This window comes from Electrona antarctica (assembly GCF_951216825.1).
Source record: "Electrona antarctica genome assembly, chromosome: 13".
Classification (NCBI taxonomy): domain Eukaryota; kingdom Metazoa; phylum Chordata; class Actinopteri; order Myctophiformes; family Myctophidae; genus Electrona; species Electrona antarctica.
The window spans coordinates 6,919,017-6,944,916 of NC_136794.1; the positions used below are offsets into that span (position 1 = coordinate 6,919,017).

A 25,900-nucleotide genomic window follows, 5' to 3' on the forward strand; every position below is an offset into this window, starting at 1 on the left:
AATACATGCAGAAACAATCAAATGTCTTTAAACAATGTCATGCATTTTAAACAAGCAAATGTCTTTAACAATTAAAATGTATTTTAAGCAATTCAATGTTAAATAAAATGACTTAACCTCTAATTTATCAAGTCAATATTTTAAACAAATTAGCCATTTTAAACAAACATTTCAAATTAACCACTTAAAATGGAATAAAGAAAAATAGCTGATCCTTGAGCTTGTAGATCAGCTCTTTTTCAACTACGCATTTTAAACCTCTAACATTGTGAAACATGAAATTTCCAACTGGTCTTATTCTTTTGTAATTTATACTTAAACACTGTCAAGTGTGAACTCATAATGAATCAAAATGAATGTGTTTCTTAAACCAATTTAAATTGTAGCATTAAACCAAGAACAGATTAAGCAGCAAACATTCAAGTAAATAAACATTAACAGGTCAGACCATTCGCGTCTTTGGGCTGAAAGAACTTGCAGTTGGACCTTCTGTAGTCTTTCCTCTGTTTGTTTGAAATGGCCTTTTAAAGTCTTCAGGTGCTCTTAATGAGCAGCAGCCATTTTGTGTTGTACTCTGGGAAGTGTAGTTTTTTTTGGGATGCCAAAAGCTCCACTACCGAGTTTTGACTCAACAGTTATAGAGCACTGAAGTCTGACGTCAATATCGGTAGAGGGTGCAAATCCACAGGTTCATGTACTTTTTATTTGCATTGTAATCCCCATAGGGGTATTTTCGATCGCCTCAAATAAGAACTGTGTTTGAAAAATAAACATATCATCCACAGGTTGGGAATCACTGCAACCCGCCCCCCGTCGGGAATCGAACCCGGGGGGGGGGGGGGGGGTGATTGCGCATCTCCAGCCGATAGGTGTGAACGGTTTTGCCGACGTGCTGCTAATGGGGGTCAATTTAAAACAAAGGCGGCTTACATGGTAGTTTTCTACTAACATGAATTTGCATGCACAAGGGCCGCCAAAGTACCGTAGGCTATGTTTTGTTGTTTTTCTTGTTTTTTCGCCCCCTCTCTTCAAAGTTAAGACTGGGCAAGCTGACGGGTGGTTGCGTCATGGTTGCACCGTGTAAGTATGGTGGAACGGGTGAAACAGTTTGGTTAGCTGCAGTGGAACAACCGTCCTCTTCCACCCAATACATGTGGTGCTTGCTGCCCAGCAAGACTGTTTCCACAATTTATAATCCAATTCATAATACGTTTGGGAAACTCAAAACTCCCTACCTGCCATAAAGTTATAATAATAATTCAATGTGCGACTTAATTCTCAGTCTATCGTTGCCGAAAAGGCAGATCTACAAGCTCACAACGCGGTGCAACCAGAGTGAGCTTGTAGATTGGCAATTTTTTGTGCGTGACACCGTCGTACGATGGCGTATACATTATGCTTTTAAAGTGACAGTACACAATTAACAGTTCCCTCTGTCTGTTAGAAAAGTTCTGTATTTCAAGGCCCTAGTAAAATGTAGTGCAAGGGATGTTTTGGTTGGTTAAAATAAAGAGAAGATTATAGAAACAAAATATGCATATTCTGTTTACAAGTGTGTGTGTGTGTATGTCACACACACAGTAATAATATAGTTTATTCAGTGGTTATGTGGGGTGCACCTGTATCATACTAATTGTTTGCTCCTGCTCTCTCTCCCTCTCCCATCCTCTCAAGACACAGTGAAGTGCGAAGCCGCTCAAGGTAAGAGTGCGCGCGTGTGCACACACACACACACACACACACACACACACACACACACACACACACACACACACACACACACACACACACACACACACACACACACACACACACACACACACACACACACACACACACACAATATCAAGTTTTGTATGCACGTTCTGTCCACTAGAGGGCCCCCCATCCAAACGCCAAAGCTATTTGGACATAGTTTGCAAGGCAAAAAAATGCATTACTCAGTCTATCATGGACGGGACAACTCCAGACTCCAGATCACCAGCAATAGAGCAATTGTTTCTCTATTTTAACAGCTACAGAACCGCGGCAGCTACAGAACCGCCCCCTGCTATAGCTCTATGGCTGGAAGGCGAGGAGGGCCGATTCAACAGCAGTAGATTCGTTATTCAATACATTAAGTGAGCGGGTAAAATCAAATATAAAACAAAATAAAAATAGAATTAAAAATGATAAAAGCTACTTTCGAATGGCAATTTTAGCATTCGAATATGTATTTATTTTTTCATTTTCTAATTTCTTTCATATTATGAAATTCGTTCTGACAGCCCTAACACAACAGAAGCTGACCAAAGTGCTGTAGGCGTACAGGCTGAAACAAGCAGAGCATCACCATCTTCACTTTAGATGGGATGGTCTTGTAAAATACCTTTGACCAGGGCGTATTTTCTAAATATTGTAAGATTGTGTTCCCACTCTTTATAGTAGCCTCGCAGTGGCCAGACACGAATCTGCCGTTGACAAAAGTATGTCCAGGTCAGTCTATCTTTACAGCACTGTCTACATTGAGAACTGGTGTGATGTTCTGATGATGTTCACAATACTCTCCCCTCGATGCTAGCTGTGTTCAGTGTCTTAAGAAGTCCAGTTCTGTCCTTTGTGTCTGCTAAACTCCTTGATTTAGCTTCCTCTTTGTGATAGAGATGTAGGCCTACTGTTGCAGTATCTCTGTTTTCATGTCTGACTCAATCTTGGAGCAGAAGTGACAACTCAGGGCCAAGGTCTTCATGGTCTCTTGCTTCTTGAACATGTGGAGGTACCTTTTTGGGTAGTAGAGGTCATAACATCAGATGGAGATGGCAGTTTTTTTTTTCTTTTTTCCAATTATCTAATGTTATTCCAACCAGTTCCTTTCCCCTCCATCAGGCCAGAGGGAGGTAGTTTTTTAGAGACCAGGATTACTGCATGTTTTTTGTGAGGGTACTTACCTACCCTATAGCCAAATTCCAATACAGCAACTTTTACACTCACTCACTCCCCTCGCGTCCTCCACTCGGTCCTTAGCCGCGCCCCCCGTGAGGAGGAGAGGATTTGATGCGAGGACAGAGTGGTAGAGTGGATTTGCCTCTAGAATCGGAATGTACTACGCTGTCATTTCAAAGCGATGGCACATTCCACGATCACTTATGACGTGTATCAATTCAATTCAATTCAATTCAAAGGGCTTTATTCGCATGGAAAAACATACGTTTACATTGCCAAAGCAAAAGTGGAATGTCACTGTGTCACACAGCTGGATCACTGGAACCAGAGCCGTGGATGAGAAAGTGTAGTACAGAATAGACAATACATAATGTGTATGGCCAGTTTTGGCCACATCATTATATCTACCGTAACAATAACATGTGCACATCCTGAAATAGTGAATAAGCGCCAGGATGCGCAAACTTATATTTTATATGATTATGAAGGCTGAAGGGAATTCCTGACCTGCCCGCATTCCATTTTGCTTGTATAAATCTCTCCCCCGGGCCCCATCTCCTCCTCCGAGTCCTGCAACACGTACGGTACCGCTGCTTTGCAAATAACACTAACAGGAATTAGGTATAGTCTCTCTGACTTACGGTACATATTCAGTTCAGTCCACAATAAATACATTTGTGTGCCGTCATTCATAGCAGTCTGTGCATTCAGGCATGCACAGAGAGAAATTAACTAGCTTTTGAGGCAGATGAAGTGCGCATTTACAGTATATAGCCTACTTTTATTATGCTTTATATCATACAAGCCAGTGGCTTGTTGTGGTCCTTTCACTTTCTCATATGTAGGCTATAGATAGGCTACTTTATCATTCTGAAGCTCTATTAGATCAGCGAAAAAATGTGTCTCTTCAACAAACAGCAATGCTTTTTAGTTTAATGTGTGTGCGCGTGTGTGTGTGCATGAGTTGGGTCAGCCGCAGCGCTAGTGTTGAGGAGGAGGACTTATGTCACTGGAGAAGGAAAAAAAAAAAAAAAAAACGTGTACACGTGATGCGGACATCCGCCGCGAGGAGACAAAAAACACCATCGAGCCTGCACCTGATGTACACTCGCTGTATGCGCTCTCGGAGAGCCCACTCGGCTCCTCCACTCGACTCCACTCGCCTCCTCGATGGAGCACATTGACAATTGGAACGTTAACCATTTCCGGGTCAAGCTGGAATGACCCCGAGTGACCGAGTAGGAGTGAGCGAGTGGCCGAGATTTTGGGTATTGGAATTTGGCTTATGGGACACGGGGAGAACATGCAAAGTCCACACAGAAGGGCCCTTTTGCCAACCCCACCTCGGGTATGGGCACTGATGGAGGAGAGAGCACGCTCCCAGCGTCCACAGTGTCCCCAGCAGGAATCGAACCCAGGACCTTCTAGCTGTGAGGCGACAGCACTACCGACTGTGCCACCGTGCCCCTGGCGAAGGCAGTCTTATGTTCAGACTAGATGTATGACATCAGCAGTTGCAATCTGATCCAAGGCTCTCAACACTGGGCACCCTCTTGAATTCTTAAGAGGTGACTCCAAGCTACAAGAATCAGTTGAGAAAAAAATCTGACGAAACCACGTTCAGTCAAAAATCCCCCTTTGGCTCCTGGACTAGCATCTCCATGTGGCAAGATCAAAGGATAGGCAGCTGGGTCATACATAGGGTGGCGTGCATGGATATGTGTAGTCTGTTGGTGATTTGGTGTGAGCTGGAGTTCTGTACAGAACAATGCCCTATATCTTGCACCACCCCTTACCCCTTATCCATACACTTTTTTGCCATGTTTTACTATTTTAAAACATTTTAAAATAGTACAAATAGCCGATCTACAAGCTAACAACGTGTCAATGTAGTTTGGCTAGTTGAACTATTTTTTAATGTTTTAAAATAGTAAAAAATGGCAAATAAGTTTAGGGATAAGGGGTAAGGGGTGGCACAAGATGGAGCCTAATGTCTCTTAGCTGTGTCTGTTGTCCTGCTGCAAAAATGACAACGTCAGGGACTTCAGGGTTAAAGGACAACTTTAGTTTTTTTCAGCCATGGTTCATGTTTTAGGTTGTTATTAGAGAAAGTAAAAGGTAAGTGTAATTTTAATTTGCTGCTTTCTTTTGTTTTTCGAGCATGGTGCTAAATATGTATTTCTTTACAAAATGTTATAGTGATTTCTTTTTTTTTTTAATTATTTGCTGTAGTCTTACTAGGCCCTAAGAAATTACATCTGGCCACAAAAGATCACATGATCTACTGAATGTGTCAAACTGACATATTGAGCCTATGACACACTGTGTGGCTTCCCCCCAGTAGGCTACCTTCACATTCAATAGATCCTGTGATCATTTGTGGCCACATGTCATTTCTTGGGGTCTAGTAATAAAAAAAGAAATCGCTATAAAATGTTGTAAAGAAATACATATGTAGCCCCATGGTCGAATGCCCCCGCCCCCTGTCAAAAACAGCTAAAATCCCTAAAACGAAAGAAAGCAGCAAATGGAAAAAAGAAATAACACTCATCTTTTACTTTCTCTAATAACCTAAAACATGAACCTTGGTTGAAGAAAAATAAAGTTGTCCTTTAAGCTGTCTTCTTTGCCCCCCGTGAGCTTTTAGACTTGAACACCAGTCAGTTCCTGGTGTGGTTTTGCAATTTGCATTGAATATTTCAGCTCCAGGCATAAAGAATGTGACTAAAGGGTTCACAGTCTTTTAACTCAGAGTCATTTTGGATAAGGGTCAAAGTGGGTTCCTTTTTGCTTGTGATGCTAGAGCATATGCTAATATATTATGGCTTCTAAAGAACGGTCAGCTATAATTGCTTAAGCCCTGCCACTCTGTCTTCCTATTGGCTGGCCTTTATACAGCTATAACTTTAGTTTACAAAGTGCTACAGCCTCAACATTTGGTACATGGACGTAGACCACCAATATCAACAGGCTGTAATTGCTTAATTGCTTAAGCCCTGCCCCCTCTGTCTTCCTATTGGCTGCCCCTTTACACAGCTATAACTTTGGTTTGCAAAGTAAGTAAAGTTATATAGTGACTATAGTACTTGTAACACTTTATTATTCCTCCGTGTAAGACTTTGGCGCACTACTTGTCCCACAGTTTTGACTTCACACACTTATGCCGTATGTCAAATCTACCGCCTTCATCGGAAATGGTGTGCTCGTATTTTGCTAAGAGAAATTTTGTATAGTTTAATTGATATTAATTTATTCGTGAATTAAATTTCCCCATTGACATGAATGGGAAAATGCGATAAATCACATTTAGACCGTGAGCCAGGGGGGTTGGTCGGTACCATCGGGTCGACTAAGACTCAGTGATTTTTGTGAAGGTATACATGTCTAGAGTTAGAAAATATGTGATAGCATTGCACCAGTGGTAGCTTTATCAGTGCTATCATGCATTTTATTTTATAACACTAGGCGAAAATGACATGGGTCAAATAGGCATGCTTAAGAATATACTGAAAATCTAGGAACATATATGTTCCGGAAAGGTGTCATTTTCAAGATGGAATCCAATATGGCTGCCAGGAGCTTAAAATGGCTATATAAAACTAGTACTAATTAATCATTATTTAGGGTTTTAGGGCTAAATGAATGTGGCTGAATCAGTGAAAGTGAAATTACCATCAGGTAATTATGTATTGCCAAATCTAAGATGGTGCCCATACCAAACCCAAAGTGATGTTCTATTGTTGAATAGAGGAAAGAAGCACTGCCGTGGTCCTTGTAATGATGATGATGATGGATACTGCATTTGGTCATGATGAGGCAGGCATCATTATGTCCCTGATGCAGGGTGATACGCATGCTCAGTGAATAAACTGATGTGCTTGTCTTGTTGGTGTATTGGGGTGTATTGGGTGGACCTACAGTATAAAGTACAGAGCATTAGAATGGGACAGTCCTGTGCAACCTCATATCCATGTGCAAAGGCAAGATCAGAGCACAAGATACTTTGCTGGCAGGGAACTACCCTGATGTGCTGGGTGAGTTGGGTGTCACAATGTAACAATCTGTTGCCCTGTTGTACCACGTGTTGAGGGCTCATATACAAGTGGAATGTGGCAGACCACCAAGCTCAACTTGAAAGTTAATTTGGCTGATGTCACACAATTTGGATTGGAGATCCACATTTTGCTAAGGGTGATCCGACACCTGATGAAATGTTCAAGCTACAAATGAGAAGTGATGTTGATAAAGAGGACATACTTTTGACGATGAGGTAGACCAGGATTTGGGTAAGATAATGCGGATGTGGTAGAGTCAAAGCTTACAGATATTGAATGTAGTTGCTAAATATTATCATAGTGTGTTGTGTCACTGGGTCTGTCCCTGTGTCCCTGGCTGTGTCCTGTGTCACTGGGTCTGTCCCTGTGTCATTGGGTCTGTCCCTGTGTCCCTGGGTCTGTCCCTGTGTCACTGGGTCTGTCCCTGTGTCCCTGGCTGTGTCACTGGGTCTGTCCCTGTGTCATTGGGTCTGTCCCTGTGTCACTGGGTCTGTCCCTGTGTCCCTGGCTGTGTCCCTGTGTCACTGGGTCTGTCCCTGTGTCCCTGGCTGTGTCCCTGTGTCACTGGGTCTGTCCCTGTGTCCCTGGCTGTGTCCCTGTGTCACTGGGTCTGTCCCTGTGTCCCTGGCTGTGTCCCTGTGTCACTGGGTCTGTCCCTGTGTCCCTGGCTGTGTCCCTGGCTGTGTCCCTGTGTCATTGGGTCTGTCCCTGTGTCCCTGGCTGTGTCCCTGTGTCACTGGGTCTGTCCCTGTGTCCCTGGCTGTGTCCCTGGCTGTGTCCCTGTGTCATTGGGTCTGTCCCTGTGTCCCTGGCTGTGTCCCTGGCTGTGTCCCTGTGTCATTGGGTCTGTCCCTGTGTCACTGGGTCTGTCCCTGTGTCCCTGGCTGTGTCCCTGTGTCATTGGGTCTGTCCCTGTGTCACTGGGTCTGTCCCTGTGTCCCTGGCTGTGTCCCTGTGTCATTGGGTCTGTCCCTGTGTCACTGGGTCTGTCCCTGTGTCCCTGGCTGTGTCCCTGTGTCACTGGGTCTGTCCCTGTGTCATTGGGTCTGTCCCTGTGTCCCTGGGTCTGTCCCTGTGTCACTGGGTCTGTCCCTGTGTCACTGGGTCTGTCCCTGTGTCCCTGGCTGTGTCCCTGTGTCCCTGGCTGTGTCCCTGTGTCACTGGGTCTGTCCCTGTGTCATTGGGTCTGTCCCTGTGTCCCTGGCTGTGTCCCTGTGTCATTGGGTCTGTCCCTGTGTCACTGGGTCTGTCCCTGTGTCCCTGGCTGTGTCCCTGTGTCCCTGGCTGTGTCCCTGTGTCACTGGGTCTGTCCCTGTGTCATTGGGTCTGTCCCTGTGTCCCTGGGTCTGTCCCTGTGTCACTGGGTCTGTCCCTGTGTCACTGGGTCTGTCCCTGTGTCACTGGGTCTGTCCCTGTGTCATTGGGTCTGTCCCTGTGTCCCTGGGTCTGTCCCTGTGTCACTGGGTCTGTCCCTGTGTCCCTGGCTGTGTCCCTGTGTCCCTGGCTGTGTCCCTGTGTCACTGGGTCTGTCCCTGTGTCATTGGGTCTGTCCCTGTGTCACTGGGTCTGTCCCTGTGTCCCTGGCTGTGTCCCTGTGTCACTGGGTCTGTCCCTGTGTCCCTGGCTGTGTCCCTGGCTGTGTCCCTGTGTCATTGGGTCTGTCCCTGTGTCCCTGGCTGTGTCCCTGGCTGTGTCCCTGTGTCACTGGGTCTGTCCCTGTGTCCCTGGCTGTGTCCCTGTGTCATTGGGTCTGTCCCTGTGTCCCTGGCTGTGTCCCTGGCTGTGTCCCTGTGTCATTGGGTCTGTCCCTGTGTCACTGGGTCTGTCCCTGTGTCCCTGGCTGTGTCCCTGGCTGTGTCCCTGTGTCATTGGGTCTGTCCCTGTGTCATTGGGTCTGTCCCTGTGTCCCTGGGTCTGTCCCTGTGTCACTGGGTCTATCCCTGGCTGTGTCCCTGTGTCCCTGGCTGTGTCCCTGGGTCTGACCCTGGCTGTGTCCCTGTGTCCCTGGCTGTGTCCCTGTGTCACTGGGTCTATCCCTGGCTGTGTCCCTGTGTCACTGGGTCTGTCCCTGGGTCTGTCCCAGGCTGTGTCCCTAGCTGTGTCCCTGGCTGTGTCCCTGTGTCCCTGGCTGTGTCCGAGCACGAACATAGCGTTATAGTGTTTGTTCACCACCAAGTGTCACTGTTGCACAGCCTAACACACAGACACACACAGGCCGGGGAGGAGGGCTAGTACAGTACAGGAAGTAATTCATTTGAACATCTTTCTACATACTGAGAGCAGGGCTGGACTGGCCACAGGTCATACCGCGCATTTTTTTTTAAATTGTTTTTTTAAGATCAGGCCGCCAGTTGATATTAACCTGCGGACCGCATTAGGTGAAGGTGGGGGCCACATGTGGCCCTCAGGCCGCCAGTGGGGAGGGATGGTATGACAGACTGAATGGTATAAACAGCGCCCCCAGTGGGGAGGGATGGTATGACAGACTGACTGGTATAAACAGCACCCCCGGTGTAGAGGGATGGTATGACAGACTGGTATAAACAGCGCCCCCAGTGGGGAGGGATGGTATGACAGACTGACTGGTATAAACAGTGCCCCCAGTGGGGAGGGATGCTATGACAGAGAGACTGGTATAAACAGCGTCCCCAGTGGGGAGGGATGGTATAAACAGCACCCCCAGTGTAGAGGGATGGTATAAACAGCGCCCCCAGTGGGGAGGGATGGTATGACAGACTGACTGGTATAAACAGCGCCCCCAGTGGGGAGGGATGGTATGACAGAGAGACTGGTATAAACAGCGCCCCCAGTGGGGAGGGATGGTATGACAGACTGACTGGTATAAACAGTGCTCCCAGTGGGGAGGGATGGTATGACAGAGAGACTGGTATAAACAGCGTCCCCAGTGGGGAGGGATGGTATGACAGACTGACTGGTATAAACAGCGTCCCCAGTGGGGAGGGATGGTATAAACAGCACCCCCAGTGTAGAGGGATGGTATAAACAGCGCCCCCAGTGGGGAGGGATGGTATGACAGACTGACTGGTATAAACAGCGCCCCCAGTGGGGAGGGATGGTATGACAGAGAGACTGGTATAAACAGCGCCCCCAGTGGGGAGGGATGGTATGACAGACTGACTGGTATAAACAGTGCTCCCAGTGGGGAGGGATGGTATGACAGAGAGACTGGTATAAACAGCGTCCCCAGTGGGGAGGGATGGTATGACAGACTGACTGGTATAAACAGCGTCCCCAGTGGGGAGGGATGGTATAAACAGCACCCCCAGTGTAGAGGGATGGTATAAACAGCGCCCCCAGTGTAGAGGGATGGTATAAACATCCCTCAACTGTAGGCTGGGGGCCACATGTGGCCCCCAGCCTACAGTTGATATTAACCTGCGGACCGCATTAAGTGAAGGTGGGGGCCACATGGGGGCCCCAAAGTGGGTTTAGTACCGATAAACACTTCGCCCGCGGCACGGCGCCGTGCCCCGCACACTGTCACCTTTTTCACCTTGGGCCTGTTTGCATGCCTGCACTCAGCATCAATGGCTTGGATTGGGGAGTCAGATCAAATCAAATGATTCCCAAGTGCTGCACGGCTGCAGCTCCCGCTCCCAGAGATGGGTCAAATGTGGAGAACAAATTTCACTGCGGTGACGTGTGTGACATTGAGTGTACAACTTTGAGTTTGACTTTGTCCTCTTACGTGTGGCCTTTCCAGGTGAGCTGATGGATGGCCGGAGAGGGCTGGTCCCCTCCAACTTTGTCGAGCGGGTTTCCGACGAGGATGTCATGAGCACTCCGCATCCGGAGGTGGGCGACACGTCCCACATCTCCCTGCTGGACAGCAGCCTCCACAGTGCCAGTCATCACCACCACCACCTCCTCCACCAGCAGCACCATCACCACCACCACCACCACCACCTTTCCACGGACATCGGCGCCGCCGCCTCCTCCGAGAGGACGGAGGCGTCTTTGGCGTCCGGCCTGATCGCCTCCGTCGTCCCGTCGTCCGAGATGGCCTCGGTCTCCACCTCCTCCTCCGCCCCAGCCCCACCCCCACCCACACCCCCACCACCCGTCACCAACGGCCTCGACCTGGACTTGGAGGAGGAGGCGGGCGTGGAAACCGTGCCTTACCCACGCAAGCTCACGCTCATCAAGGAGCTGGCGAAGAGCATCATCATTGGCTGGGACCCTCCGCTGGCGCCGGCGGGCTGGGGCGACGTGCTGAGCTACAACGTGTACGTGGACCAGGAGCTGCGGCAGAACGTGCCGTTCGGCGCGCAGACCAAGGCTGTGCTGGAGCGACTGGACGTGGCGCTCAAGGCGTACCGCGTGTCCGTGCAGAGCCTGACGGAGCGCGGGCCCTCGGACCGGTTGCGCTGCAGCATGCTGGTGGGGCGCGACGTGTGCGTGGCGCCCACGCAGCTGCGCGCCGAGCGCGTCACGGCCACCTCCGTCGGCCTGACGTGGCTGCCGAGCAACAGCAACTATATGCATGTGGTGTCCTTGAACGAGCAGGAGCAGTGCGAGCTGGTGAAGCCCGGCTGCTACTCGCTGTGCCTCAGTAACCTGGCGCCGGGCCGGCGCCACGCCATCAGAGTGGAGGCGCGGCCGCACCGCACGCCCTGGGAGCTGCCCGCGGAGCGGCGCGAGCACAAGGTCGCCGCCATCACGTTCGACACTCTGACGGCAGGTCGGTGGAGGCGCACACACATGGGGGGGGTTTGGGGGCGGTGTTTGGTTTGGTTATTATTATTATTATACTAACCCTAACCAGGAAATAATTCCCCCGTTAAATTTCATTTAATTAAAAAAGGTACCTTTGAAGCCTCGGACAAAGCCAACTCGGCAACTCTGCAACTCATGACAATAAACATATTTTTTGGGGCCGAACAGATAATTAGAAAGACAAAAAAGGGCAACAGTACAACAGTTTTTTTGTTCAGTCAGGACAACTCAAGAATGGATGGAATATATATTTATTGAATATAAGATGAGCAATATATTTATTATGGTTTGGCGATGTATTGGATCTGCTTTTTAGGTACTCGGATCAAGCGCATCAGTCCCGACCATAGGGACTCTGAATCCCCCATACCTAAACAGTAGATCCAAAACGACAGGTGGTAGCTGGGGTGGAGGTGGGTGAGCAGCAGGTTTGTATACAGCAGCGCGCTGATACAGCAGCAGCAAGAAAGGAAGCAGGAGGAGGAATGCGAACCTCCGGTTAAAGTAGCCGGTATGAAGATGGAGTGAGTGTGTGATTGGTTGAGTGAATCATGTGAATGAGAGCGTGATGCTGAGGCGGCCCAATTAATTAGGCCGGCAGCAACTGCACTGAGGTTCCCTGACTGAACTTGCTCTGCGCATGTCTACGACAGGCACAAATGCTTATTTATTTATTTTTTATTCTTTCTAATTATTTGTTTGGCCCAAAAAAAAAAGTTTATTGTGACGAAGGTCGCAGTTAACTATGGAATCGTGCATTTCCCATGTGTCGGGCACCATATATGGTGCCCAGGTCTCGTGACATCTGATGTCATAGTAAATGTGACCTGCGGTCGCAGTTAAGCCCATATATGGAGATCCCTGATGTCATCAATATTGGCTAGCAACTCTACATCTGACCTCAAACCTCAAATCCTTAGATCTCCATATATGGATATATGTCAGAACCTGTTCTGACATTCCATATGTTGATCCTTCCCCATCCATCCTTCCTCTTCGATCTCTCCCTTTTGACTTATACAGTTATACCTGTACATTCAAATTTCAAACTCAAGACAGGCCTTCCCCAAAGTTATTAGTGCAGTCGCGCCCGGCAGCCGGCGAAAACTAGAGTTCTCTACAGGCCCGAAAATTAAGGCCCGGCCCTACCTGGGCCCTCATCAAACCCTGTACACTCGAGAGAATTTCCCCGCTATCACCCTTAGATCTCCATATACTGTATGGAGCTCATCTGTTCTGACATTCCATATGTTGATCTGACCTCATCAAACCCTGTACACTCAAGGCATGATCCTTATATGGCCAGTACAGAATTCATTCCATGTTGATCTGGCCCCCTATGCCAAAGCTCCAGCGCTCGCCCAGCAGTCTGCCGTCAACGAGGCGGACGCGACCTAGGGCGAGGTCGCTTCTCGCCATCAGGCGTCTTACTGGTTGTCATGAGTTGTCACCTGCCAGGTTGTCTTTGTCCGAGGCTTTAAAGGTCTTTAAATAAATACTTTTTGAAATGTCTATGGGGAAAATGAATTTCCTGGTGCCCTCGTCGTTCTGAAAGGGGGCGGGACTGCAACGCTCTATGCGTTTAGACCAGTGGTTGCCAAACCTTTTAGCCCGTGACCCAAAATAGAAATGTGATGCCGGGACCCAAACTAGTGGATTATTTCTTTGTGAAATTACTGAAGGAAAAGAAATGTTTTTATTTCATGAAAAAATACTTTTTTAGGAGCACTAGCCCCTCCTATGCCCAGTTTGTGTGTACCCCATACTGATGATTTGATTGGCTGAGCACCCCGTAGCGATGATTTGATTGGCTAAGCTGAGTACCCAATAGCGATAATTATATTGGCTGAGCACCCCATAGCGATGATTTGATTGGCTGAGCACCCCATAGCGATGATTTGATTGGCTGAGCAATGTATGTATTGAGGATAAAAGTGAGGACAGACAATTGAGGACGTACACTTTTGAACCCACATGTCCCAATTTTTGCCATTGACAATGAAAGGGGATATTAGGTCAAATGTCTGCTAAATCTTGTCCCCACACGTCTGAATATTGGCATTGACAATGAAAGGAGAAATGTGGATTTCAATGAATGGGCAATTTTTAGTGTGTTTGTGTAAACACAAACATTGATGACAAAGAGTCACAAACAGTGATCTTCTAGGTCATCTACACACATATCAATTTGGCATTTGTGTTAAATAATTCACAGTTCACTCTTCAATGATCAAACCAGCATCAATAAATGTCATTGCCTATTCAGTAACTTCAGCCATATACCATACAAAAACAAAGACCATTTCCCCAAATTACGGTTTAAAATGGATGCTTGAAGGTTTCGACTTTGGAAATCAATCCACACTTTTAACACAACGGATGCGCCAGCATATTTAAAAAATATAGGCGCTAGAGTGCCAGCAGGTATGGCAGATTTTACTCTGAAAGGTCCCCTCCTTCCGTTCCCCACAAAAACCGGGAGGCATAATCTTCCATTCTTACCTCACGCTGGTCACGCTAAAGTCTCTCTAGAAGCGTTTATATTCCAAATGAAATGCATGCTGAAGTCAGAAATTAAGACAGAACATTGTCCTTCTGGTCAAAACCATGTAGAGTTCCCTAGATTAGAAGTTAAGGGCCATTCTTTTGGAGCCGTAAACAAGGAAGTGAACAGCAGTGCACATGCGAGAAACAGCAAGGAGTACGGTGCAGAAAACAAAATAATTAAATCACATTTTTTATTTTTTGTTTTATATCAATAAAAAAAGCCCTAAAGACGTGTCAATATATCATATACATAAAAAGTAGTTATGAATTATACGTAAGCTAAGAACGTCAGAGTGGAATGTCTATATAATGAAACTATGCATATATACCACTGCTGTGTCTAAATACAATGCTATCTAAGTCTACATAAAAATGCTATCTAAGTTACATAAGTTGGGCAAGTGCTACTGCTACGGGCCATGATGGAGTCTGAAGAGGTGGGTTTTCAGACTACGGCGGAAGATTGGGAGTGAGTCTGCAGTTCTTATTGTGGGAAGTGCATACACTGACCTACCTGGAATAAAGAATAAAAGGCGCATATATATATATATATATATATATATATATATATATATGCTTTACAAAATACTTTTGGCACGGTACTTCTATGGTTTTGTTTTGAGCTGAATTCTGTGACGACAGATAATAGATGGCTGTAAAAACAACAGAGCTACCAGGTGTGTCACCAAAAGGACTACTAAAATGAATACTTTCTCAGAAGATACCAAAGAGACCAAATCAAATAAGACTAGAACTGACGAGTAACAAATGCTGCTGCCTGGTCTTCGACTGATTTTAGTCATTTGGATTCCATAGAAGCCAAGCGTGTCTGCACACCGAAAGTAGCAGATATACAAGCTCACAACACGTTGCAGTGCGATGTTGTGAGCTTGTCTTGGCTATATTTGTCATTAGTTATTTTAAGATGAAAGAGTATTTGAAGTGATCAAACTAGCAATAGAATACAAGTTTAGCAGCGTCTTCCAGAAACATGAATGGTTTCAGAAATGTCATGATTTCTTCAGCTGGTCGGCCTAAAACATCATTACATTGTCAGTCTTGAGATTTTCTTTTGACTTATTCCATGTGTCTGTGTCCAAACTGGGTCAATATACAGTATATTCTTCATATGGGATGAAGTGATTTTTTTTTTGCTTTTGAATACGGTATCACTGGATGTAATGTTTCCTGTGTTCTGTGTGTCAGGTCCCCCAGACGCCCCTCTGGATGTAATGTGTCCTGTGTGCTGTATGTCAGGTCCCCCAGACGCCCCTCTGGATGTGTCCTGTGTGCTGTGTGTCAGGTCCCCCAGACGCCCCTCTGGATGTAATGTGTCCTGTGTGCTGTGTGTCAGGTCCCCCAGACGCCCCTCTGGATGTGTCCTGTGTGCTGTGTGTCAGGTCCCCCAGACGCCCCTCTGGATGTATAATGTGTCCTGTGTGCTGTGTGTCAGGTCCCCCAGACGCCCCTCTGGATGTGATGTGTCCTGTGTGCTGTGTGTCAGGTCCCCCAGATGCCCCTCTTGATGTAATGTGTCCTGTGTGCTGTGTGTCAGGTCCCCCAGACGCCCCTCTGGATGTATAATGTGTCCTGTGTGCTGTGTGTCAGGTCCCCCAGACGCCCCTCTGGATGTGTCCTGTGTGCTGTGTGTCAGGTCCCCCAGACGCCCCTCTGGATGTAATGTGTCCTGTGTGCTGTGTGTCAGGTCCCCCAGACGCCCCTCTGGATGTGCAATTGGAACAAGGTCCTTCCCCGGGGATTGCCCTCATCAGCTGGCTGCCTGTCACCATAGATGCTGCCGGGACCTCCAACGGGGTCCGCGTCACTGGATACACGATATATGCGGACAGAAGAAAGGCAAGGAACAGAGCCGTGTTCACTCTGCACAGCTTGTTTGTGACTTTATTGCAGTGGTTCTCAAACTTTTTCATGGCAAGGACCCCCAAATCCACATTTATTAGCCTGTGGACCCCCATTTGAAAATATATGCCAAGGACCCAGATGATTCATTCATCATTTAGACCTGAGGACTCATCGGTGTCACCTTAGCCTTTAACCACTTTTAACCATTATTGTATACTTTTAGCTGTTGAAAAATAGCAGATCTACAAGCTCATAGCACGGCACCGAATGCCACGCTACGAGCTTGTAGATCTGCTATTTTTGAAAGATAGTGAAAACCTGTGCAAATCTTTGAATATATATTCTTTCACAGCAAACATTTTTAACTCATATCTTAGCTTCTGGGGGGGTGGCCCCTGCATGGAACAACATATTTTCAGATGGGGGTTCCATGGCCAATTACATGTCATTTTTGGGGGTCCTTGACATGAAATGGTGTGAGCACCACTGATAAAGAAACATAGTTTTTTTTTTTTACATAGGACATTTTGTGGAATCTGGTCTCACTCTCAGGTCTTAATGTATTACATGTGTCGCTGTCCCTCTCTCATCCAAGGTGCTGGAAGTGTCGTCCCCCACAGCGGGCAGCGCTCTGCTGGGCCCATCTCAGATCCAGTCGCTGCAGGCAGCCCGGGAGATCACCGTCCGCACCACGTCCGCCCACGGGGAGTCCTGTGACTCTCTGCCGGCCGCCGTGCCCACCAAGCTGGCTGCCATCATGGCAGGTCCAGCCAGCCACTCTCCGGTAGTGCCAGTTCTGCCCTGTGCCCCCACCGTGACCACACTGCCCTCGCCTGCCTCCTGCGGGAACTCTGCTGCCAAAAGTCCCATGCTGCCCCACGCCCTGCCACTAGTAGACGCACAAGCCATTGACCTCACAGTGCAAACCCCCGCTGCCAACTGCCCCGTCCCTGACCCCTGCTACACAGAAGCCCTTCTCTCATCTGCCTCGTACGTGGAGGCGTGGGTCGATCCATCAGCTGCTGCTGCCTTGGCAGTATGTGATTCCCCTTTGCCAGCAACCTCCACTGTCACTCCAGTTGTAAGCATCTCTCTCTAACCCGTCTCTTGCCTCTCTAGAATAGCCCTGCAATTCTGAGCATGGTCCCATAATAACACATATACTGGTAAATAATGGCCACAAGCCATGCTAAATAAGGGTCATATATAGGTCTTTGCCAGTGTCTTAAAACCCAATTCCCGCCAGCATGAATGAATCCCTCGATAGCGTATTGCCAAGGTTCTATCGCGCGTAACACTTACTTTGAAGAGCCAAATATCCGTAATTGCATGTTACAATGACAAAATGCTGTGTGTGGTGTCTTCACCGGTTTTTGTTCTCTAGGTCGGTGGTGGAAAAAAGTATCACAGCGCCTGCTACAGGCCGTTGAAAAACCTTGTCTTCCCCAGAAACAGCCCCTCAATGTCGTTTCTGAGATACAGGGCTTTGAATGCAGCCTATACAATGCAAGTGGATGCGCGCGCATCTTCAAAATGGCCGCGGCCACTGTCCCACTTGGACTGTTGTGCTAACGAACGGTAGCTAACGATTTGATCGGATAAAAACATGGATTAAAGAATATAAACCCTGGAAAACGGAGGTTCCGGGTTTGGCAGGCTAGGGTACTAATTTAACCTTAAGGTTTCGCCGGGTTTGGCGTACTCCGCGTTAATCAAAACCTCAAAGGTACTGACGGAATCGCAGACATCTCATGAATGGAAATGATCCGAAAATGTTTTAAAAGCCCCTCAAACCAGTGGTTGGGAACCTCTGACCTCAGATGGCCAAATTAACAAGGTTTTTGTTGGTGATTTTGAGGAAGATGTTCTGCCAAAAGGGAGGGTAGAAGCTATTTCCCATCTCACAGTTGATGCTGTGAGATGCAAATGTTAAAACCATGATGGACTTTAGACTGCAGTAAACAGAGGGGACCTTGCCACGCTTATTGACTTTTAAAAGACTAGACCTGTACGTGCCCGTCGCAGTCGGCCACCGGCCTACTTGGGAACGATGCAACTTGGGAACCTAATGATATACGTTGTCATAGCACCCGTTTTAACTGTCAGCCGGTGTCCCACATGGAGATCTGTTTATGTGCCTGTATGTGAAGACTGCAAACTGAAAAGTGTACTTGGCAATCAATTGGGCCCACTGGCAGAGCCTGATTGGTTGAGCCTCAATTGGATGAGGCACAGGTGAAAGCAGTGGGCCTCATTAGGCCCACTGGCAGAGCCTGACCAGAGCCTTTTGTGGAGTTTCTGGAGAACCGACTCGATACCTGGCACTGCACTCCCTGTGGGGGTGTGGAACGTGTGTGTCGAATGTGAAGTTGGTGGGTCAAACGGTTCTCGAGTTACGTGCATTACAACTGTACACACACGTACGCACGCACGCACACACGTACGCAGAGACGTGGCGCATTATATAGTAGATATGATTATCGACATGCTTTTACCGTTTCTTTGCACCGTTTCTTTTTAATGAGCTGTCCACAATTCCGTACGTACACATTTTTGAGTGGTGTAAACCACTCCTACAACTGGCTTTTGTGTGCATAAAAAAATGACCATGGTTGCTATGTTCAAAATAATTTCTGACGTAATTAAATCACACCCGGGTGAACTGGATGACCGTAGCAACCGTGGTCATTTTCTCTGCACAAAAAAAGCCAGTTGTGAAATCACATCCAGGTGTGATTTCATTACGTCAGATCAGAGCTGATCAGGCTACATAATACCTTACCTTATTTCATTACGTCAGACATTACGTCAGACCACAGCTGATCATGCTATATAAAACCTTACACCACTCAGTTCACACGGGTGTGATTTTTTATTAGACACATCACGAGCTGTCTCTTATTTAGTGTCCAATAAATCATCTTGAACATTTCTCTTTCTTTGTCTATAGGTTCATCTTACCTCACCTACCATCTCGGCACCAAACCCACCGCCAGCACCGGACGCGGTGGTGCCGGCACTGACGGCAGTAGTGTTGGATCAGCCCCAGAACACAGAAAGCCCCAGAACTATGCGCCCTTTCCCCTCCATCAAAGACTTCCTTGATAACCCCAGTGCCAAGCTCCTTAGCCCCGTGAGCCTCCCTAGCCCTCCGATCACAGCTCCGATCACAGGCCCCCCGAGCCCTCTGCATTTTCACGCCCTCCGGCCATGTAGCCATTCGCCACTGGAGTCGGAGGTAGAGGAGGAGACGGAGAACTCGCGCTTGGTGTCCGTCGATGATTTCCTGAGACAAGAGCAGGAGGAGACAGTGTACAGCGAGAATCAACAGGTTGGTTCTGGTTTTATTGATCCCCTCTTCCATTAGTGAGCAACTCAGGAAGTTCAATTAACCCATTCTGGGCGGGAACCCCTTTTGGTGTTTTACCCCTTCAGGCCGGGAACCCATTTTGGGGTTCTGTACACTATAAAATATTTGAAGTTTTTCAGAAAACTTAGAGGCGATTTAGAGGCGTTTTTAGAATCGGCCTCAGGCCTAAATGGGTAGTCCTCTTTTCACTATTCATTCATTCTACGTGCTTAGCTGTCAGTTTGTTGTACAGCTGTCCAGAGTTAAAATTCCCTCCACCTCCCCAGCCTCCCTGTGGCATTAAGTTCTTATGTTAATGGAAGATTCGGTAATTGCACTGTGATTCTATGGATTGTTCTAACTCAAAATAGTTATATTCTGTTATACAGGAAGAAAGCCTCGATGATAACCTAATTCAAATGTAATTGTATGGATTAAGATTTTGACCAAATTGTTTTCCTTGGAATTCTGGCAAGTCCAGAGACTGTAAATTGTGTATAATTTGATCTACAAATTCCATGACAAAATGAGTACTGTCTGTAGGTTGATTAAGTGTGTGTGCTGCTGTGTCCTGCATTGCAGAATAGTGGAGGAGGACTGGTGGAGCCTCCCGGTGACTACCATGCAGACAACAGCCGCTCAGACCTCTCTGACATCCTAGAGGAGGAGGAGGAGGACTTCTACTCCTACACAGAGGCACCGCCCAGGGCTTACACGGCTACAGCCAGCAGGGTAAAACAGTGATTCTCTAATCTCTACCTACTTTAATTTCAAGGACACTCAGTTTTATATATATATATATATATATATATATATATATACTAGAATTTCGCGGGCCTTCGGCCCGCTCATCCCAGAGTTGCGTTGCCCCGCGTTGCGATACAGAAGTCCACAGATACAGAAGTCCACAGTGACACGCGTTTTATGCAGCTGTTTTGTGTTGCAGCGCGCGTGCACGCGCGCGCGTGTAGTGTTGTTGTTCTTATCCATATATGCGCCTCGGTTCGTGTTCAATTTGCGTGTTTGCATTATTTTAAGTGTGTAGGCATACCATATTCTGAATTACCAAAAAGAGGACACATGCGCGCGTGCATGTGGATGTGCAAATGCGCGTGCACGTCGTGAATGTGTGTCGGTTTGTCCCGCTTGTACCACGCCAGGTGTCGACGCGGTCGTGTTAGCATTATTGTAACTGTCCAAGTTAGAATCAGTGTGTGCGGTGTGTAGTTCTTCTTCTACTGGTGGTATGTGTGTGTGTGGGTCACGTGGTGGGCTTTGAGCAAATGGGAGAGGGAATGTAGTGTTGCCAGGTCCGCGTATTGTAAGCGAGTGGTAGTGTGTGTAAGTAGCGTGTTGAATGGCATTTTTTCTGTGCTTGTTTTCATAGACGTGGCAACAAATTAGGCGGGGGTGTCGGTGCTTGTGGCGTGTTTGTGTTTATTATTGATATTGATATTGTTTGTGAGTCTGGACGGGAGCCGGCGTTAGTGGCAGTGCAATGAAATTTTTTACGCGGGTGGTGTTGAGTGTGGGCGTGCGGCGCGACATGAGGAGATAGCCGTGGATCGTCGCGGAGGGTAAGTCTGTGACGTGTTAGTGTGTTGTTGCAGTGTGTGTTGCTCCTGCTTGGGCTTCGGCACCCAGCGTGTCAGTGACGTAGTAGCTGGTGACTTTGGGTATTGGGTTGCGTATATGTTTTCAATTGTATAATAGATATATATATATACACTAACTAGGCCATGGACGGACCCCCATTTGATCCATTGTTACACACTCCCGAGCTAAATGAATGATTAAAGGATTTTACTGTGCACGGACGGTACATGTATTACTCACCATCATTTGCACCAATTGGAGAACCTCATCTCTTTAAGTTTGTCTTGTATTGCCATTTCGTTCTTTCTTTTTCCTTTATTTCTCTTTTATTTCTTGTTTTCCTTGATTTGTTTTTTGTTTATTTTCTCTTCCTTTTCTTGTGCGGCCGGATCATCCACCACGCTGTCTTTACTTTACTCTCTCTTTTTAATGATCGTCACGATATCCGGCCCCTTTCCCACTCGCCTCGGCCTCCCTCGGCCCCCGTAGTCGCGCACGTTTGACAGTGACGAGGACCTTCTCAAGAAGATCCTTAGGTTGCCTCTCCAGGCTCACCACGGCAAGCAGTTGTTCAGCATTCCCGAGTCGATGGAGGAAGAGCAGAGCAGCTTAGAGAAGAATCCCCCGGCCCACTGCAGGCAGCCCCCCCGGCCCAGGCCTAGTGACCACTACCCCAGACACGCTCATAGAGACGGTCACCATCGAGGCCCGGAGCAGCACCTCCAGCATAGCCCTAGGCACCGGCCCCAGCCGCAGCAGGCCAACAACCCCACCCATACCCCCAACCCTACCACCACCACAATTACCTCAGCAGGGATCCCAGGACCCCTGCCAAAGAGCTCCTCTCCAGGCTTGAACCCGTGCAGCAGGTTAGGCCCAAGACCCAGAACAGGGTCCGCTATGCCGACACAGTGGACGCCGTCGGCTATCCCGAAGGGGAGGATTTTGGCGTGTACTCGGATGCCAACAGCAGGCAGGTCTCCGCCGATATTATGGCCCCTCCTCAGAGCAGAGAGAGATCTAGTCTAGGCGACCGCCTCAGGAGAGAGGCCATGCTCCGGAGTCAGAGTAAGTTCCCACAGCCAGCGCCCTACCGCGTCAGCAAGACAGTGTGGCGAGTGAGATCGCCCTCCGGCCACGACACCGAGATCGACGTGGAGTACGGCGCAGACGACAACGAGGAGACGGCCGCGTTGAAGTACCCACCCGGGGAGGTAGTGATGGACCAGATGAGCTCCGAGTGGTGGGTGGAAGGGGCACCGGTGGAGCACGCTAGACCGCCACACCTCCGGCGGTCCAGGGCTGATCTGCAGGTGATCGCAGCCGCAAGCCAGCAGCAAAGGGTGTGTTCTCCCAGTCCAGTACCCCCCCCCCCCCCCCCCCCCCACCTTCCCTTTAGAGCAGAGTGGCTGTAACCTTTTGTGTCCTTCAGGATATCATTCCATTCCTAGAGGATTAGGTAATAGTTACTAGTTGGGTCCCAAAGTCAGGAGACTCCCAACTTATAGGGTCATCCATCAGTGATCTAAGCAGCAGACAGTGAAGTGAGGACAGGGAGCCCTGTGGCATGGTTTTTGTAGGACCTCATGCCCTTTCACACTACTATTATTTGTCAACAAGACTGATCGCTGAGCAGTGGAAATTCAGGTTCAGCTTCACCCATCTGATGGCTGTACATGCTCTGTGGGGAGCTGTTAAGTGTCTTACTCTTGCTCTTCAACACAGACCGGGGTCAGAAGGCCAATCTGTGACCTTCTGCCTACCAGACGCCTGTTGTCACCCATAGGTGTCTGTGTGCACTACAGAGGGCGATGCAAAAGGTTTAAGCCAGTTCATCTTTCCCACGTGGCCGTGTTTAGTTCACTGTTCTCCTCTGATCTCTTCATTAAGTGTTTTTGTCACTCATTTTCCCATACCACTTTGAATCCCTAGTTAGTTGAGACACACCCAGACCCTCTCTTCATCCTGTCCGCATTGCCTAGTCTCTTTCAGTGGAGACGCAGTACCTTATTCCTTTTCTGTGCTCACCATGATGAAAGTAAAAGTATATGGCGGCTAGATTCTTACCATGGACTGATGGGGAAACCTGGGGTTTGTTGTATATTGCACTACCATTGCATCGGCTATTAACGCATTGAAAGCATAGCTCAAAGATAAACTTTGCACCGAGTCAGTGCTGGTGGTATCTGTAATGCCCCCCCAGCCAAGCACAGGGAGTTTTCCTCCCATCCACTGACAATTACATCACTGTAAACATGTATTTCCTTTGACATTATTGATGGCTCCTACCTATGATAAATACATGGAACCAAGTTGGTATTGTCCCTTTAAAGACATACAAAAAAGGTCTATAGAGCGTCAGTCCCGCCCCCGACGAGCGGCCCAGTAGAGAATTTCCAATACATTTTTCCAATAGACGTTTCAGAAAGTATACTTTTAAAGCCTCGGACAAAGCCAACTCGGATCATGACAAATCATGACAATAAACACATTTGTTTGGGCTGAACAAATAATTAGAAGAAAAAAAGGGCACCACAACACCTTTTTTGTTGTTTTTGATATACAGGTTCAATGTTTGTTTTATTGACAATGAAGGGAAAATTTACGTCATCTTGTCCGTAACACAAACATGAAATGCCATTAACAATAAATAGAATTTAATGTTTGTTTTGACACCGTTTGTTTTACATCACCATTACATCACCTAATCATAGCAACATGAGTTAGATTTTAATATATTAGCGCCCCTCACTTCACACGGGTGTGCTTTCTCTTCTTTCTACTTAGGCCCAAAAATGTGTGTTTATTGCCATGATTTGTTACCATCCGAGTTGGCTTTGTCCTTATTTTTTGAAACGTGAAAAATGAATGGGAAATTCTCTTCTGGGCCGCTCGTCGTCATGAAAGGGACTGTGACGGTTTCTCAAAACCCCAGGTGTCTTCACTTGCAAGGTTATGTTTCTGCCTGAGATATACGCATGTCTAATGATTTGCTTGTAACGTGTGTTTTGAGCAGGAGTCCAGCAGAATCCCAGAGGCAGCGCAGAGAGGCCAATCAGAGTTCACTTCCTCATCAGCCAAGCAACTCAAAGGTCAGAGACTGTGTGTGTGTGTGTGTGTGTGTGTGTGTGTGTGTGTGTGTGTGTGTGTGTGTGTGTGTGTGTGTGTGTGTGTGTGTGTGTGTGTGTGTGTGTGTGTGTGTGTGTGTGTGTGTGTGTGTGGGGAAAGGAACTGGTTGAAATAACGTGTTCCTTCCACGCGCTACGTCCAACAAACTCCCCCCTGTCAGGGGAAAAAATAAGCGGCTTGGACTCCTCATGCATAGAAGGAAGTATGGGGTCAGTCTGTTGCTCTACCCAGGTTGCCAGAGTACAGTACAGTACTCTCTCTGAGAAATGTGATATTCCCTTTCACCGATGGTGTTCAACTCCACCAAAGGTATACTATAGGAATTCGCCAATAAAAGCGCTCGCCGACGCCTTCCCTTCCCATTCATTGTCAATGGAAGCCAGCAACATGACCATACAAAGATGCATCTGACGTTTGTAGCTGCTGAAAAAGCTACAAATGCACTGTAGCTTTGCATCTTTAGTTTTTTGCATCTGCCCGTGTGAATGCAGCATTACAATGTGGTTTGATTCAACAGAATGATTAACCATTCAGGAGACCTGGGCTGCCGAAGTTGACCGTGAAGATGACCCGAAAGGGTATCTCTCATTTAAATTTCTTAGTGAAACAGCAATGGGAGCTGCCAATCTCCAAACACTGTGCAAATGCATATCTTTTTTTTTATAAAGATATTTTTGGGGCATTTCTGACTTTTATTGATAGTACACAGTATGACAGACGAGAGGAGAGAGAGATGGAGTGGCACGCAGCAAAGGTCGTTGGCCTCAGGAGTCAAACCCACGACTCTCTAAGGCCTGGACGGCTAATCTCTGGTACCGTTGGCTTGCTCGCAGCCAAACTCTTCACACACACTCCCTGGATGCCAGAGCTGAACCTCTGCCCCACATTTTCCACATGGGCCTATTATAACGCCACCAGGAGGCCGACTATTACAAAACATTTTTTGACAGTACACTTACAGATTTTGTCCAAACATCACGCAAATTGTTACACTCATTGTCTCTCTATAACCATTAAACGAAATGGGTCTTCCAGAATTTTCATACTCCATCCTCATTGGCTAAGATTGGCTTCCAAAGATTAGCTTCCAAACAGGGCAGGAGTGCCCTGTTTTGAACAAAACGCTGCAAATCTAGAACATATCGTGTGATTTCCGTGAACTTTTTCTCTCACATTCCCACTAGGCCGAGGAAGAAATGCCACTTGAACATTCTCAAATCAGCCTCATGGTGGCGCTATAAGTAACTGGCCTATTTGTGTTTTTACCTATAACTGCACCGATCTGTGTAAAACTTTGTATGCACACTCCCTAGATGCCAAGGAAAAACCTTTGCCCTGCTTTTTTCACATCTGTCCTTTATAGCACCACCAGGAGGCCAACTTATGTAAAACTTCTTTTTTGAATTACTCCTTCAGATTTTGTCAAAATGTCACGCAAATCGGTACACAATGGTCCTCATTCACAAAGGAGAAATACGCCAGAGTGTAACGGAAGCGTAAAGGCCATGCGTATAGATAGCGGAAAATCCGTCCGATCACGCTACGGTTAAGTCCCGTGTGATTCAGGGAACCAGGTGTAATCACTTCATTTGTGCGGATCGGCGAGTGTATCATTTCCGCATTTTTTCCAAGCGATTCGCCTGGTGTCGCCTGGTTTGATGGAACATCCACGACCATATAAGGCAACAGGAAATATCGAAAT

General features: G+C 47.4%; 1 protein-coding gene across 1 annotated transcript; it reads left to right on the forward strand.

Annotated features, from left to right (window-relative positions):
- Positions 1 to 1,067: 1,067 nt before the first annotated feature.
- LOC306935597 (RIMS-binding protein 2-like) lies at positions 1,068 to 25,262 on the forward strand (the record flags this gene model as incomplete). Its single annotated transcript, XM_079518694.1, has 12 exons — positions 1,068 to 1,080; positions 1,675 to 1,701; positions 10,702 to 10,841; positions 10,941 to 11,679; positions 15,967 to 16,118; positions 16,720 to 17,160; positions 19,075 to 19,455; positions 20,056 to 20,205; positions 21,559 to 21,794; positions 21,884 to 22,412; positions 24,086 to 24,161; positions 25,234 to 25,262. The coding sequence occupies 12 exons, from the start codon at positions 1,068 to 1,070 to the stop codon at positions 25,260 to 25,262; spliced, it is 2,913 nt and encodes a 970-aa protein (XP_079374820.1).
- Positions 25,263 to 25,900: the final 638 nt, after the last annotated feature.